The sequence below is a fragment of the Pocillopora verrucosa genome, chromosome 6 (assembly GCF_036669915.1).
Source record: "Pocillopora verrucosa isolate sample1 chromosome 6, ASM3666991v2, whole genome shotgun sequence".
NCBI classification, from domain to species: domain Eukaryota; kingdom Metazoa; phylum Cnidaria; class Anthozoa; order Scleractinia; family Pocilloporidae; genus Pocillopora; species Pocillopora verrucosa.
In genome coordinates, this window is record NC_089317.1 from 7,864,516 (window position 1) to 7,880,068 (window position 15,553).

General features: G+C 38.1%; 1 protein-coding gene across 1 annotated transcript; it reads left to right on the forward strand.

The window, feature by feature from the left end:
* Window positions 1–7,271: 7,271 nt before the first annotated feature.
* On the forward strand, window positions 7,272–15,013 carry LOC131774123 (nuclear receptor subfamily 2 group E member 1). The gene is made up of 4 exons (XM_059090138.2): window positions 7,272–7,404; window positions 8,085–8,318; window positions 11,329–12,090; window positions 12,704–15,013. Exons 1-4 carry the CDS (start codon window positions 7,353–7,355, stop codon window positions 12,943–12,945), a joined length of 1,290 nt encoding a protein of 429 aa, XP_058946121.1. The 5' UTR covers window positions 7,272–7,352; the 3' UTR covers window positions 12,946–15,013.
* The last annotated feature ends 540 nt before the right edge of the window (window positions 15,014–15,553 follow it).

The following is a 15,553-nucleotide window of genomic DNA, read 5'->3' on the forward strand; positions in this document are numbered from 1 at the left end:
GACTTACTAAAGAATTAAACTGCACCACCGTTTCTGCGGAGCGGTTAGCAGCATATGAACGGAAAGCGGGGAAAATGGCTGTACTAATTAGTGGAACGAATGATAGAACTATTGTAACAGTTATCATAGCTGTTGTTTTAGCCACCTTACTTTCGAGTCTAGTATTGGCTAAAAAGGCAACTTGGTTGATTTGATTTCGGTCACGTTTCCGCACTTCCAGGAAAATCATGAAATAAAAGTAGCAAATGGCGGCCAAGCAGCAAACCATCAAAACACTTTCTCCCTTGAGCCACATTGAAAGAAACTTGCCGTGTACATCAGCCACTACTATTAGAACTGTTGGACCCCGTGTGATAACTCCGAACAGCCAGACAGCTATTGCAAGTCTCGTGAGACGCTTTTCTGTAACATTGTTCCTGTATTTTATCCAGCTTTTTAGCGCCATGTTCCTCTCCCACGCAATGGCAGTTAAGTGGTATAACGATGATATGGACAGTGAAAAGATCAATGGTTTGTTTACCAAGAAATCTATCGGACAGATGTACTCATATGGAACATGGCTTAATATCAACACATCTAAAGTGGCAGAAAGCGGCATAGTTATAGCTCCTGTTAGGAGATCTGTGACGGCCATGCTGCATAACAAAATATTCGAAAGTTTTTCAAGTTCTCTTCTTTTCTTCAATGCAACAATCACCAAGGAATTGAAGAGAACGGTAAAAGGAGAGGTAATAAATATTATGGCCACTAATATCCAAGAGAAAGTTGTATTGTTTAGATCCGTGCTGAGTTTTGAACGTTTAGGGCAGAACATCACTGACCTGTATTGATTCGTGGTGGAGAGATTTATGAATGTGTCGTTTGCAGCCATGTTGACACAAGTAGCTGTTATCAGAAACTGAACGACTCACTTAAGTTGTCCTTTTGTACTTCATCTAATTTTTTTTGCACTTTAACACCGTGTAAAAATTAACTGTACTTAAGAGTCTGAGCCAATAATATATGGAGAGTTATTGGTCCGCGTACTCATTGTTTTGCCGGCTGTCATTTGATGCCATTGTTAATCAGTATAACGGCGCGGTTTGCAGCCAATGCTTCTCGACGTAAGTCTAGTAAATGAAAAGACGCTGATTGATATCAGCGAGCCTGCAATGTGACATGAATACTGGTGAGAAGTTTGCTTGTTCCAACAGCTGTTACTTTCACGTCCGTTACAACAACAATGCATTGGCGGAGTTAAACGATTGCATTGGAGGCTTATTAAATTTTAAAGATTTAAATTTTGTACCAGTGGCATTAATAAGTGTTAGATGAATATGAAAACGATTTTCGCGGTAGTTAACACTGCTTAACTGAGCAAGAAAATAAGGCCTGAAAAAAATTAATGTCTGTACAGGATTTGAATCCATGACCTCTGCGTAGCCGGTGCGGTGCTCTACCAACTAAGTTAACGAGCCAACTGGGAGCTGGCCCATTATGTTGGATCATAATGAACCCGTGAGATGAGGAATCAATGACTGTAAATATATAAAAGACATATATCTGAAATGCGGTTAAAGAAATGAATATGAAAGCGATCTTCGCAGTAATGAACACTACTTAAGCAGTTGTGGAAAGAAGGCCTGAAAAAAATTTGGGCCTGCACAGGATTTGAACTCATGACCTCTGCGATATCTGTGCAGTGCTCTACTAACTCAAGCCAACTGGGAGCTGATCATTATTTTTCTTAATTTTAGAAATAAATCTTTCTTTAAAATCAATCGGAGATGAAAGTTTCTGATATACCACCCAAAATAGTCTCGTGAAGTCAGTGGGAAACTTGGTCTTGAGGAGAGGATTTTATTCCGCAGGCCCTAATGCTGTGTGCAGGCCACGACAGACTCAGTCTTACAATGACTTCAAAATACCAAGTCTTGTTTGTAATAATCCAATGCAGAATCAGAATCTAAATACGGCTAAGCTTTTGAGCGATGGCGTTTACATTTAAGCCTTTAATGAATTTTATGCAGTTTACTTTTTTTAACGACTAACCGTTAAAATTTAAATTTAAAATTTAAAAATTATCGGCTAAACGTTTCTGCCATTTTACCGCTAACCCCATTGAGGCCTTCCTTTAAAGCCTCATGCTTTTAAAAATGTAGCCTATTCTGATAATAATCTTTTAAAACGTTTGAAGTACCCCAGTTGATAGAACTGAATAACGATACATCCTGTTTGACTTAAAAAATCAAGGACTATCAAGAGTCTTAATAGAAACGAGTGGTATCCCTTCCAAAATTTCCGAATTTTCTTCATATAGCTGATCTATACACTCTTACACTCGTAGGGCACATTGTCTTTGAAACAAAATGCTTTGCGAGAAAATCTTTGGCAAACATCAGCCTCAAACTTCGTTGTGCTAAAGCCTGCTAGGTGAACGATTCATCGCTAAAGATACTTCAGAGAAAATGCGAAGATGGCGAACTTTGAAAGGAATGATAACTTGAACGAAATTATTTTTACTCATTCTTATTCTATAAATCGCTCGCTAATTTTTTTCCATATAATCCCTGCGCGCTCACACCTCACCGCCTCCTCTCCTAGAAAGGACGAGTATCCTACGCCATCCTTCTACACTCCTTTCTTTCAATTTTTCCTGTCCTGTCCACCAAATTGTTACAATCTATGGCGTTCATATTTCCATGGAAACACAACTCTCATAGGTACCTGTAGTGCTCTAAGCCCGTTTGACTTCAACAGTGCTTCATTCTTCACGCTTCGCCTATCGGTATACCCCTCATACAGGGACCGTGCAGAGGGAGGGACGCGAAGGAAAGCTTCAGCTCCGTCCCCCCACTTTTAAAAGAGACTTGTCCTGCTAAGCATGCCCCTATCCCCCCCCTGCCTAGTTGGCTGAAGCCTATCCGTTTGTAAATAGCCCCTCCCCCCTTGCTCAAAAATTTTTTTGCTCAAGCCCTGTCATCAAAACCAAGTTTTGCTTGTATTAAATTAAATTCGTCCATGGATTAAATGATTACTTTATTTATTCACAAATTGCTTTATTAGTTTTATTAACTTTAAGATACAATGTTTTTTTTCACTACCCTTTACTATACCTTACCTTAATTCATTAAAAGTGGAGACTTGAACATTTACAATAAAATTGCAGACATAGGTGTTCAATTTTGTAGAATTCATTATTCCCTGATCAGGGCTGATCCGTTAAGCTCAGTAGGCGAGAATAAAATTCAATTTCTTTTCCTGCCGCACACAGGATCATCCAAGCAGTCTACCACGGTCTCCTACGGAGAAATCAATTCCACGAGGACGTTTTGTCTTTTGATCTGTGGTCTGACCATGCATGACAGGTAGAACTGAATAATAAATGCAAATAAGAGTCACGTTTGGCTTACAGGTGGGGAACCTGTAGATAAAAGCATGACCAGTTCATTAACTCTTTATTTTCAGACGAGTTCAATGACTCTTTAAAATAACGACTACTTTTGCTTGGCTAGTACCAATGAATATTTTCGGCCTGTCCTAAATTTACCAAATTGCAGTATCAAATATTTTAATCCATTTTGGCAATTTAAACTAATTTTTGAATTTTTCATCGTTAGATTTTTTAAGTCATTGATTTGTTTTGTAATACACAGTGTCTTCACTTATTAGTTTTAAATAAGTTTCCTTTTGTACAATTTACCATCTCAGCTGCGTAAGCCCAAAGAAAGTAACAAAACAGTTACGTATGAACAAATTTCAGGGAACGGACTGTCGACGACGGACGGCGGACGACTTCTAGTAGTTGAGATTTCTCTGTTTTCTTTCACTTGCGCTAGGTATTTCATTTTAACCTTTCAACTCCTTGAAATTATGAACATGTAACTTCTCCCCGTAAAATCCATACATTATCCAGCAAAGAGGAAATAAGAATACTCAAACTTATCAGGTTGAAGTTGATATCTCGACCTGACACCAAATTGTCGTTACTAATACAATACAATACAATATTTATATGCCATATACGACATTTACAGATGGAAAAAAAAAAATTAAGAAAATTGATGACAGAGAATAAATGGCGAGAAAACCTGAAAGAAACCACGAGGCTTATAACAAGTTAAGCTTTCTCACTTAAAATAACTAATCTTATATTAGAATTACAATATGGACTTATGGTAATTAACTTTGAGTACAGATTACTAATTACAGAGACGAGAATTAATTATCAGAACTTAGGAGTTAAAGGGTTAATTTATGCGCCTTTTGGTTAATATTTTTGAAAAAGCATTATCTGGTGAATTATTTCATACCAAAGCGAGCCTCTCATTTCCAATGGTGCTTGAAAATCATTCTTTTTCGCCAATTGTTACATCATTTCCTTTCGTTACTGTAGAAAGGGTGACTTCTCTCAGTCAACTTATTCAAATCATTTGGAAATAGAGGATCGCCTTCTTTCTGTTTGAAAATAGGGAGCTTTTTTTATGACTCGACCATCACCAGCACTGAAGCTCTCTTTCTATACCCACAATTGGCAACAAGAAAGGAAATAGAAAGTTACAGTGCAGAATGCTCGCGAGGTTTAAAGAGGGTTTCACTATTTTCCTAGCATCTACAATTTAATGAATCAATACCACTATAATTTTGCAATTTGGAAGTCAGTAGCGGCACAAATTCTTCACCAGAATCACGCTTTTTAGGTCATTTCTTCGACGCAAGTTACTATAGCAACAACAAAATCTTCAAGAAACACCCTTAATGTTACCAGTAGGCGCCTGAACATGGAAAAATAGCGGTAATCCCGCTTTTTATTTATTCTTTTTTTTTTTTCTTTCCTAAGTTGTACGATAATTTCCAATCAGCATATTAAGACTAGTTTTATGTTAAGTTTTCAAAAGAAAAATTTTATAGTGGGAGCAACAGATTATAAACTGTTGCGTGAGATCAATTTTTCGTTATTCTGAGGAAACTACAAACCTTCCCAGGTAATTCAAGTGAAACTGCGGTAAGTGTATGATAATAATTATAAAAAACGTAGACAAATTTTAAAATACATTAAAAGAGAAAGCTCGCAAAAAGTTTGCACTCTCTCCAATCCAGAATGTCATTATTTCATTTTACATCACAGTCATTTCATTGGATCTCTTTTGAAGGTAGAGCGCATGAAATAAATATCATCCCGTTTTCAGTTTTGGCCTTCTTGACAATGTGCCCAAAAAGAAATGTTTAGATGAAAGATCTAGCAAACTTAGGATTGTTTAGGACTCGGTTTTGTTAAACAGCGGCTAAACTATGTTTAAATAACCGGCCCATTGGCCTCTGCTCTCTTTGCCGTTTATTTGTCCACGTATACCGCCCTATTGACTTGCTAGATTCTCATCGTCTGGTCGCAGACAATCTGATAGGCTCATCTCTGAATGATTCCCTTCGATAAACCAACACTTGCGTCTTTGTGGGAACACAAACACGTTGAAAGGTCACAGTCATTGATAAATAAGAGCTATTGTATTTCAACCAAATTTTTCTCTGGGCCGACGTTGTTAGAGAAAATCTTTTCGTCTTTGTAACATTTTTGGTTCGTCCTGGTCGCAAAACTGGTCGCAAAAAAAAACCCAATAATTTCGTAGCCATTGGATTTCAACCAAGTTTTCACTGGACCGACGTAGTTAGGGGGAAATCTTTTCGTCTTTGTAATATTTTTGGTTCGTCCTAGTCGCAAAACTGGTCACAAAGGACAATAATTTCGTAGATCAGAAACATTTGTGATATTTTGGTCCACTTCGCTGTGGGAAATAACTTTACTCGCTGAAAACGTGTACGTAATAAGGTTACAAAACTTGATATCAGCACTCTCCGTTTCAAATAACTGTTTTGATAACACAGTGTGTCGAAGGGAATCGCCAATAAAGTAAAAAAAAAAGGTTCATTCGTAAAAAAGTATTATTTCCATATTAGAAGGCAAAAGCCGTTGTAAGTCATCTTCATTTTCATTGAAATAATTTCCTCTCGGTAAAATTTCACTTACAGGGGTTGGCGGTAATTTGCTTTTATTTTCTTGCATAGATTAACTTTGGCGGTTTCGTCAGAGATTTCCAAAGACGTGAAAACATCAAGAGCCTTTGTCATAAAACTATCAAGATTTGTTATCCTTCAGTTGCCTTTTTAATGGCTTCATCGATTACAAGATCGTATGGGCATCTTATATAAATAAAGCACTCCGGTTTTGGTCTTAGTGGGGCAGTTCGGAACATCTGCAGCCTTTGGAGAGAGCCTTTTAATTAGGTCAAATATTCCTGTCAAAGCATCTTTGACAGACCACTAGGAAACATGACCGCACTACTGCTGTTTACATTACAGGGCAATTTTAAAATTAATAACAATTTTTCCTTTGAGGGAGCTAAACCTGAAAATATTTCACAACCGGCAAAATTAGGCTTTTCGCCGTGGTAACCGCCTGTATTTCAACTGAAAAGGGACCTTAGTGACAATTGAGTGAGTTTAATCTTGTTTAACGGTGGTGAATTTTATACCTTCGCTCATTAAGCTCTTTACCTGCCAAACTTTGCATAAATTTTTAACAACTTTGTTCTAGCAATCGACGGTAATAGCGAAAAGCTGGACATGCGTGGTGCGCTTACTGCCAGGTGGAAAATGATTAGACTTTGTGTTCTTCGCTGCACGTGCCAGTAAAAGAATTATAATGGAAATTCCACTGGTTTTAAATTGTCTTCGATTCTTTTGTATTAACAAAGCTCTCTCGTTCCTTCGCCTGCGTCTTTGTCAGCGCAATTTTTAAAGGAAGCCTTCAGAAGGAAAAATAATTAATCTTGAAAAGATCTCATTAAATCTTATGCAATCAGTCGCGATGAATAGATTCCAAGCTCTTTGGCTTTGTGGTTTATAACCCTTGATGCAACTTCTCGCACACAACGCTTCATGCCAGGGAACGGTGTGATTTCGAGCTTTCAATTCCACGCTTATCTTTGAGTGCAATAACGCACGATCCGTTGCTACATTCAATAAAGAAACGGCGTAAACTATTGATGAGTAATCTTATTAGCATGTAAACAGATATACAGTTTGTCGCTATCATGTCTATTTCCACACACGGCAATCGCTACCTCTCTTGTATGGGCAAACGACTACTTCTTCCTCTCTAAGAGCGGCCAATAGGAAGCGTCGAAATGTCGCAATAATCACCCAGTGACCAATCAGGCTGCAGCTAGACGCCCGCACCTGTTCGTTTTCATTCCCGTGGATAAATTTCACTTAACTTGTCCGTTTGCCTGGAGAAATCGCTTAAACACCTCAGCTGCTTGCCTAGTAAATTAAAAGCAAGGTGTTGTCTCTTAAACACAACCAAAGGATCGTTTATGGAACATTCTTCACTTCAGCTCTCCTTGGAAACACAACAGACAATGCAAGGTATGCGAAGATGTAACAATTTCAGTGACTCTTTTTAACTTGCCTTTTCACGCCGGAATTTAGCACGTGAAGTCAATGAACGGTCTCAAAAATATTTTTTACGTTGAATTTCCTCTTTCTGTGATGCACCGCAAATAATTAAGCTAATTTCCTTTTAACTAGATAGGAAGCAACGTGTGGAGAAATGTATCTAGTTTTGAAAAGATGAACTTTAAGGCGTGTTGCATGCTGGCATCACATTCTTGTTTTGATTCTCGCCCGCTCGAAATATCGACGCAAAGTGTGAGAAGAGTGTTGTTTAAAAAAAACAAGGCTCGCATTTAGGGCCAACGAAGCTCATTTGAGGCTATTAAAAGAAATCGCAAAAAGGCTGCAAAATTTTCTGACTTCTTTTGTTGTCAGGGATGCGCGATTTGTTCGCGATTACGACGCGGTTTTTCATTCGCACTGATTTCGCATGGCCACTAGTTGATCGAATGAAGTCGCAAGCACTTCTTAGAGAGCAATAAGCCAGATTTGTCCTCATCAACATCTTACTTTTCATCTACGGAGCCTTTCTGCAGAAACAAAGCGCGGTTTCCAGGAAGGTGATTGGCTCACTTCGGCTCTTGTTGAGAAATTTTTTCCAAATTAGCGCTGGTTAGCTACTTAATAAAGCTACTGAATTCGTTCTCTTTCAGCCTTAGATCGCAAGCCCATCATCCTGTGCCGGGTCTGCGGCGACAGATCTTCTGGAAAACACTACGGGGTTTTCACCTGCGACGGATGCCGAGGTTTTTTCAAGAGAAGTATCCGTCGTAATTTAACATATCAGTGCAAGGAAAGAGGCAACTGTACTGTGGATGTAACGCGACGAAATCAATGCCAGGCTTGCAGGTTAAAGAAGTGCTTTGAAGTTAAGATGAACAAAGACGGTAAGCGAACAAAGTTCAACACTATTTCTTGACTTATAACGGTTCTTGACCGTCTTGTAAAATTTGGCCATCGATTCTGCAAACGCCGGAAATTCGACTAAGCTGTTTTGGGTTTGCGTGTCTTGGTAAAATCGCTGAGGCGTGCAAGCACGATGCAGAAGTTTTTATTTGGACGCAAAACGGAGCGTACAAACTGCGAAGGTTTAAAATCTATTTAAAGTTCTCTAAATGAAGCATAATCGAGAACTAATGATCTCTCTTTGTATCCGAAAATTTAATTTGAATTATTTTGAGGAATTTAACCGGACTTCTAACAACGAATGGCGATCAGTGCTCGGCAAATCTCACCCGCGTTTAAATTAATTGTTTACTGAGAAGAAAACCGTTTAATTATTTCTCGTTTTATCTACTTCTCCGTGGAAATGCAGTTAAGAAAATTAATTTACTGCGAAAGAAAAAGATAAACTTGGAAATATATTTTCACGCCCAAACGCATCAGCTGGACATCACGGATAAATTTATCAATTTCATCACAAGGCTTGTAATTGTGTTCTTTATTACCTTAGGGAACTCATTTAGCGCCCAGGCGCTGATATCATAAGGTAGAAAAAGATATGGATGGATCAAACAAACGAAGTTACAAAATGTTGAGTCTACTTAATAATTCTACGATCGAGTTTAGAAGAAATAAATCGTTCTCCGCTCAGCTCGAGAACGAAGTTCCGATCATTGCGCCAAAGGAAACATCTGCATTTCAACAGTTCAAACTATAGAGAGCGGGTCTCATTTATTATTAATGAAATCTTAATTGCAGATCTTTCCCTTTTTCCCTTTAGAACTATACTCGCTAATGAAAATGTATCGAATTACGTTTGAGTTCTGCTCTCTTTTTTCAAGTCCTTTGGCATGGCACTATTTTGAGCCGGAGTTCACTTTGGAATTCCTTGCTTTATAACTGATGCCTGCGGCCGATAGGCAGGTATCAAAACATTTATAGGCTGCGGTTTTCGGCGACCTAAGGGGTGTTTTTGGTTTAGAATCGGTCGGTGTTTAATAATTCACAAAGGCCTCGTTTGACTCAACATTCAGGCGTGATCAAGTCGTGCGGGCGTCAACCCAAAAGCTGGAAGAAAACAAAAGTTATGCTAACAACTGCAGGTCTTAGTGGGCGTATTCAAACCGGGAATTGCACTCTGAGACGCATATCATTAGTGCGAATCGTGCACGACTTTGTCGTTTCTTTGGCATCATAAAATAACGGAACTCTGCCAAATTAAAGATGTTGTCCATAGGTGCGACAGATTGCTAATCTGCCAGCCTGTTTATTGTGTATCTTCAAGACCCGTTGCTTAGGCTTTTAGAAAATTTATTTGGCAACTCTTCAATTTCAAAAACAAGCCATTATCTATATCTGCTAAAACGATCAATGGTGTCTCCAAAAGACGGCGCAATATTAGTTTTCATTTAAGGGTCATGGCAACCGAGTGTAATTTTCCCAAATTAGCAATTCCCCCCCCCCCCCTCGATCGTTGATTTACATCTGAAAAGACATGGTTTCAGTTTTAGAAATGTTCTACTAATCCTGGTAATGTCTGTGAAATTGTGGAAAAAAATACCTCTAAACCGATCAAAAAAAAAAAAAAGAGGAGTGAGGTAAATATTCTGACTTTTATAAAGTGTGCTCGATATAGATCGAGTGTCAACCAACGTCAAGCTGTTGTCGGCATAGAAAACACCTTCTAAACTTCCTGTTTTCAGAGCATCAAAATTTTTCAGTCTTTTATCTTTCCTTTTCTCAAACGCCCTGAGTTATTGTTTTTATGACAAATCTCTGTCTAGCAGTCCTGATTAAAGACCAAATGAGAGACACCTCGATTTTGCTAAGCTTGACTTTGGAACTTGTTGTTGTTTTTTTTTTTTGGATAATTTTTGCTAATACAACCTTAACAATTTTAATGATAGCTCTCATCCAATTATGACATAATCCGTTGTCTGAAGACAACTTTATTTTGCATTGAAAAACTGGCGTAATTTTCGTTTGTGCAGGCTAAGTCTCTCAATTAAACTTCAACTATTAGGATTCAATGCCAATAGAGGGATTTAAACGCAAATTTTGCTCACGTACGTATTTGCCAAAGAATGACTTAACCTTTTCTTTTTTCCCGAATCTGTTGCGAGACTTTAGTGGGTGCTGTATTGCTATCCAAAAAAAAAAAAACGCTCTCCTCTCATAATTTCCAGTTCGCGGGGTTTTGTATTAAGACTCGTGTTGCTCTCTCTAAGTTTTATTTTCCATGGATACGAATTAAATTAATAATTACAAAGAGAATATAAACTGTCTATATTCTCTTGCAATTACCAATCTACAGCGCATACCTCACGGTATCTAAGTTACGACATATAGAATAAAGTTTGATAATTTCAGGGAGCGATGCGATGCGGTTTTTAGTTGGTGGCTGTAAAAATAATTTGAAAAATGATAACGACGTTAATATTGCGGTAAACATGTGAAATTCTTTTTGCCTGGGGATAGAGAAGTTTTACAGCGGAGTAAAGCAACGTAGTGACTGATTTCATTCTAAGACATTTTTAGTGAGGTTACTTATTTTCAAATGAAAATGCAACACGTTAATTTTTAGAGGAAAGGAGGCAAAAATTTCGCCCATGGATGAAACCGCTGATGCAGTACTGTAAGACAAACTGTTGGGAAGAAATACGCTCGGACCAAATTGGCGAACAAAGTTAATTTTATGATGTTATGATCAATTTCGCAGACGGGAACAAATTGAACAGACCTTAGTGCCGCGAAACTTCAAGCAGACTTTTAAGAATCTCTTCAAAGAGACAATCCCTATCTGTTTCTCGATCAAGTGAAATGAAATCGTTCTTGAAAAATATATATATTTTTGTCCAGTTCTGAACTTTGAATAACCGATACCGAGTTTGACCATTAACATGTAAACATTGGATAAAATTTCTGAGTTTGAAATTTTTTGTTTTGTTTCTGCAGCCGTCCAACACGAGCGAGCCCCACGCTCCTCGCAGGTTGTCCCAGTTGTCCCCACGTGCTCAGTGCTCAGTGGTTCGTATGAACAACCTCCTGCACACGCTATCCCAGAACAGCTATATTCTTATTCCAAAAGCAACCCGGGTGACAGATCACAGCGCCGGGGCAGCCCTGAGCGAGAACTGGACTCGAACAGATCGAGCGACATATCACGCTTCTCGCCCCCAGTCCCTCAGTACCACGGCCAGAATAACAACCAGTCACCAGACTCCTCCAAGAAGCGCAACTTTCTTTCCATAGCAAGTCTGATCGACACAAAAGACAACTCTGCGCAGCCTTCACCAAGTACCACTGACACTAGCCCTAAACACGAGAGTGAAGACCCCAGAGGAAGGTCACCACTTGTGTACCAGCCCTCCCCAGAGTCTGTATACGAGTCGGCTGTGCAGTTATTGTACATGTCAGTCACTTGGGCAAGAAACATACCAACATTTTTGGATCTTCCTTTCCGTGATCAAGCAATCTTGCTGGAGGAAGGATGGAGTGAGCTTTTCGTTCTGAGTGCCGCCCAGTTCTCTTTACCAGTAGATATGGGGCCACTTCTGTCTGCAGCTGGTCTACAGGTAGATAAAGCTCCCACAGATAAAATCGTGGCGGGAATGGCAGACATCCGTCTGTTACAAAATGTGGTGGCGAGATTCAAGCGGGTGGAGATTGACTCTACTGAGTATGCGTGTTTGAAAGCCATTGTTCTATTCAAGCCAGGTAAGAGGGAATTTTCAGCTTGAGAATGTAGTTGAAAATAGGAATTAAAGAAAAGTTGGTGGTCAGTGTCTTGTTTTCCCTCCCACTCCTTCTTTTGTTGTCGAGGGATTTTTTTTCCATTTTGATTTCTGTAAACGTGCGAATTTTTCGCTCATTGCTGCACAAACCTGTTTCTGTCAAGTCGCTGTATTTCTCGGATATTTTTGTGCTGTTATGGACGCTTTGATATTATTACTTTCTTCACCTGGCGTCGATTTAGCTAACAGACCATGTGTTATAGAATTAGATTATGAGCCCGTGATTTCTATCGGATTATGGTTGATGAAGTCGAAGACAAAACCAGCAATCGCACATAGAAATAGAGATTGAACAATCAAATGGTTTTAGTATAAATCTAGCTACTGTTAAATAAAAAACTTAACAATCTGTAAACAAGACAAGTTGATCTTTTTCTTTTGTTCTGTTTCCAACCGCACACTGTTAAGTTATTCACTGTTTACCACGGAAAAAAATGGTGGCTGACCAGTGAAATTGCGGCATTTTGGTAGAACGCTGGTAGATTTATAATAAAAAGCGATTAACTACCTTGCTCTGTGTAAATTTTTCATTGTAGACCTTCGTGGTCTCCGAGCGCCTCACATGGTCGAAAGACTTCAAGATCAAGCACAAGCCATGCTGGGAGAACATTGCCGCAGCCAAAATCCTGACCAGCAAGTGAGATTCGGAAAGCTGTTGTTGATGCTACCATCATTACGATCAGTCAGTCCCAAGATGATAGAAGACTTGTTCTTCCGCGGAGCTCTTGATAACGTACCCATCGAGAGAATGCTGTGTGATATGTTTAAATCTAGCTAAGCTGAATGGTATGCTTTCGTGCAAAATACAGTGCTTCTCGGTTTTCGTTATAAAGAGGTACATGTTATTCGTAAGAAATGTTGAATAATAATTAACTCAGTAGGCCTAGATGATATCAGCTATCAATTTCAAAAGAGCGCGAGCTCCAACAAAGCACTCGTGTAGTGTGGACACCCTGTGCCGGGCGCGGGATACGAGTGGGGCCTTTGCGCTAAGCGCGGGAAGCAAGGGGGCTAACTGTGCTAAGCGCAGGAAATAGTTGACGTCAATTCCAAATTAGTTGAAATCGATTCAGTTGAAATATAATTTAATTTTAGGCCTCACGTTTGGTAATATTGCAAAGAATCAAGTTAAAAATTAAAATAAGTTGAAAATAACTTGAAAATAACTGTAGTATGTGCACATGTAGATAGTTACTTTATTTGTAGTTTTCTGCATGTTTCGGTACATGTGTTGTTTTTTATGGGATGGAAAAAAGGTAAGCATCGGTGTTTTTCCTTTGTCATTTTCTATCAACTTTTCAGCTTTGATATCTCTATTTGAAGGCTTTTAAAGCGACGTTTTTTGGAATAGTCCATGGTGTAAAAATTTTTTTTGTCTTGAGTTCAAGTTTTATTTCGTAAACATTAGCTTTAAAGATTCATTGCCGAGATAGCTCGCAAGCATTCAGTAGATTTAAAGCTCTGCGAATGCGAACAAATGCAAATTATCTCTTTACTGTTCAGCTGAATTGTGGGGATTTCCGACAAGAAATGAGTTTTATAATGTTCCTATCTAACGATATTCTGGATGAATTCCTTTGAAATGAAAAGGATAAACTAAAAGGAGAGTTTGTTAAGATAAACGAAAACCAGAGTAATAAAAGTATAAACAAATATGAAGAGTCACTTCGACTGAGAGCAGAACTTCGTAAACATTTTGATAGGAAATGTTCACTTTGTATCTGAAAATTTTTTTTTAAACGTTTGGTTACGAAGTATTTATAGAATAGCGAAAATATTTAGTAAACTTATGTATATAATGTAAAAATTTGTAGCATACAGTATTTCAAAACATTTAAGTGGATGTATCAATTTTTTTTTTCAACTTGTCTAATTCTAAGTAATACATTCTATTATTTCCGCCTGATCAAATGGAGCGGGTTTGTAATAGGTGTAGTGAGGCTGCGCGGTAAAGACTTCAGTCGAGTTTTTAAATATATATTCATAAGCATTTTTACTGCAAATGGTTGCTATGCCTAATGAGAACCTGCATTTGTAGCTCTGAGCCTCCGTTTCCTTAGATAAAGACAAGGGAAAAAGTAAAAGTCTTTTATTGCCTTTTAAGGGTCCTTCAAAGAATGACCCGACTAAGGAAGAAGAGTGTCACAAGGCCTGAAAGCAACCTCGTACTCAGGCTCCTTCCGAAAAAATGGAGGTCCATAGCAACGAGGTTGTGCTAAGACATTGAGCCAAAATTTAAAACGACACTTTTGATTTTATTTAATCTTCTTTATTCTCAGTTTTACTTGTTCCATCTTAGTCCTTTATTCCCGTTTGTGATTTCCTGTCTCACCCATAATATTTTAATCTCGTCTTGAAGTTTAGGGAAGCTATACATAGGGCTAAAAATAACTTGAAATATCAACACTTGGCCTCTTTAACTTCCATGATTAAATGTATCAATTAGCTTTAAATAGCATGCTACAAATTACGCCTTAGACAAGTTTTATCTGGCAAGGAAACACCAAACCTGGCCCATTTTTATTAGATATTTAAATAATCGAAAACCCGACGAAGTCTGCCGTTCGTAAAACGCAGTCAGCTCGCTTTTGTTTTTTTGTTTGTTTTTTTTTACATATTTGTAAGTTTTTAGTTAGTCTGGTTAAGTTTATCTTTTTTCAATTCTTACTAAATTTTATTACAAGTATATTGCATTTCAGCGACTATTTTACGCAACAGCTTTAAACTGCTTTTAATAACAATTGATAAAAAAATCTTGTGCTTGTACAAAGGGATTTTTCTTAATGTAAATAATAGATATTTGCAGGAAATAAGCACGACATAAACGCTTGTGATAATATTTATTGCTGAAATAAAAATCATCATATCTTGCAACGTAGTTTGTTATGAATGCTATTAAATCGGTGGCGATCGATGTTCTTATAGTTCAAAAAGCCCATTCCGTTTCATTGCCGTGAGCTAAATGTACCTTACGTTACATCTTCTGAATCATGGTCTACCGGCGGTATTCGTGATAAATATCTAAAAGTTTTGCTCCATTGCAAGATTCTCCTCTTCAAATTTTCCCCTATCTTTAAAGAAGATGAAAACGAAGTGTCCATGTTACCAAATCCTACTTGAAATGAGCTTAACTTAGAGCAGTCAGACTAGCTGAAAAAAAAACGAAACAAAACAGAAGTAAACAAAAAAACCCAAACAAAACAAAACAGCAACAAAAACGAAACAAAAATATGTTTGAGTGATTTTTTTTATTTAGCCGTAAAGTTGGCTTGTAACTTTGCAAAATCATTTGAATTCACAATAATCCTCGGTAAAGACCGAGCGAGAGCTCTTTGCATTAGGACGAAGGGTAAAATCTGGTCGTCTTAAATCTACCCTACGGTCTC